Source organism: Phalaenopsis equestris, unplaced genomic scaffold (assembly GCF_001263595.1).
Source record: "Phalaenopsis equestris unplaced genomic scaffold, ASM126359v1 Scaffold177663, whole genome shotgun sequence".
In the NCBI taxonomy this organism is placed as follows: domain Eukaryota; kingdom Viridiplantae; phylum Streptophyta; class Magnoliopsida; order Asparagales; family Orchidaceae; genus Phalaenopsis; species Phalaenopsis equestris.
In genome coordinates, this window is record NW_018197612.1 from 1 (window position 1) to 443 (window position 443).

Sequence of the window (443 nt, forward strand, 5' to 3'; positions counted from 1 at the left end):
CCTTGCACGTACATCAAGGATAAAACTTGCAAACCGGCGCTTTCTAATGCTATTTTCAGCACAATAGCTTTCTTGCTGGGTGCAGTTACGTCAGTGGCTTCTGGCTTTCTTGGGATGAAAATTGCAACTTTTGCAAATGCACGGACAACTTTAGAAGCAAGGAAGGGTGTTGGGAAAGCTTTTATCACTGCATTCAGATCTGGTTCTGTGATGGGCTTCTTACTGGCTGCAAATGGACTTTTTGTATTATATCTTTCGATTAATCTGTTCAAATTGTACTATGGTGATGACTGGGAAGGGCTTTTTGAGGCAATTACTGGATATGGACTTGGTGGGTCTTCAATGGCTCTCTTTGGTAGAGTAGGAGGTGGTATTTATACAAAAGCTGCTGATGTTGGTGCTGATCTTGTTGGTAAAGTTGAGAGGAACATTCCAGAAGATGA

At 42.0% G+C, this 443-nt stretch overlaps 1 protein-coding gene across 1 annotated transcript; it reads left to right on the forward strand.

The window, feature by feature from the left end:
• Nucleotides 1-3: 3 nt before the first annotated feature.
• LOC110034240 (pyrophosphate-energized vacuolar membrane proton pump-like) lies at nt 4-438 on the forward strand (the record flags this gene model as incomplete). Its single annotated transcript, XM_020738522.1, has 1 exon — nt 4-438. A coding segment is annotated over one exon (435 nt), but the record flags the coding sequence as incomplete, so codon positions are not given.
• Nucleotides 439-443: the final 5 nt, after the last annotated feature.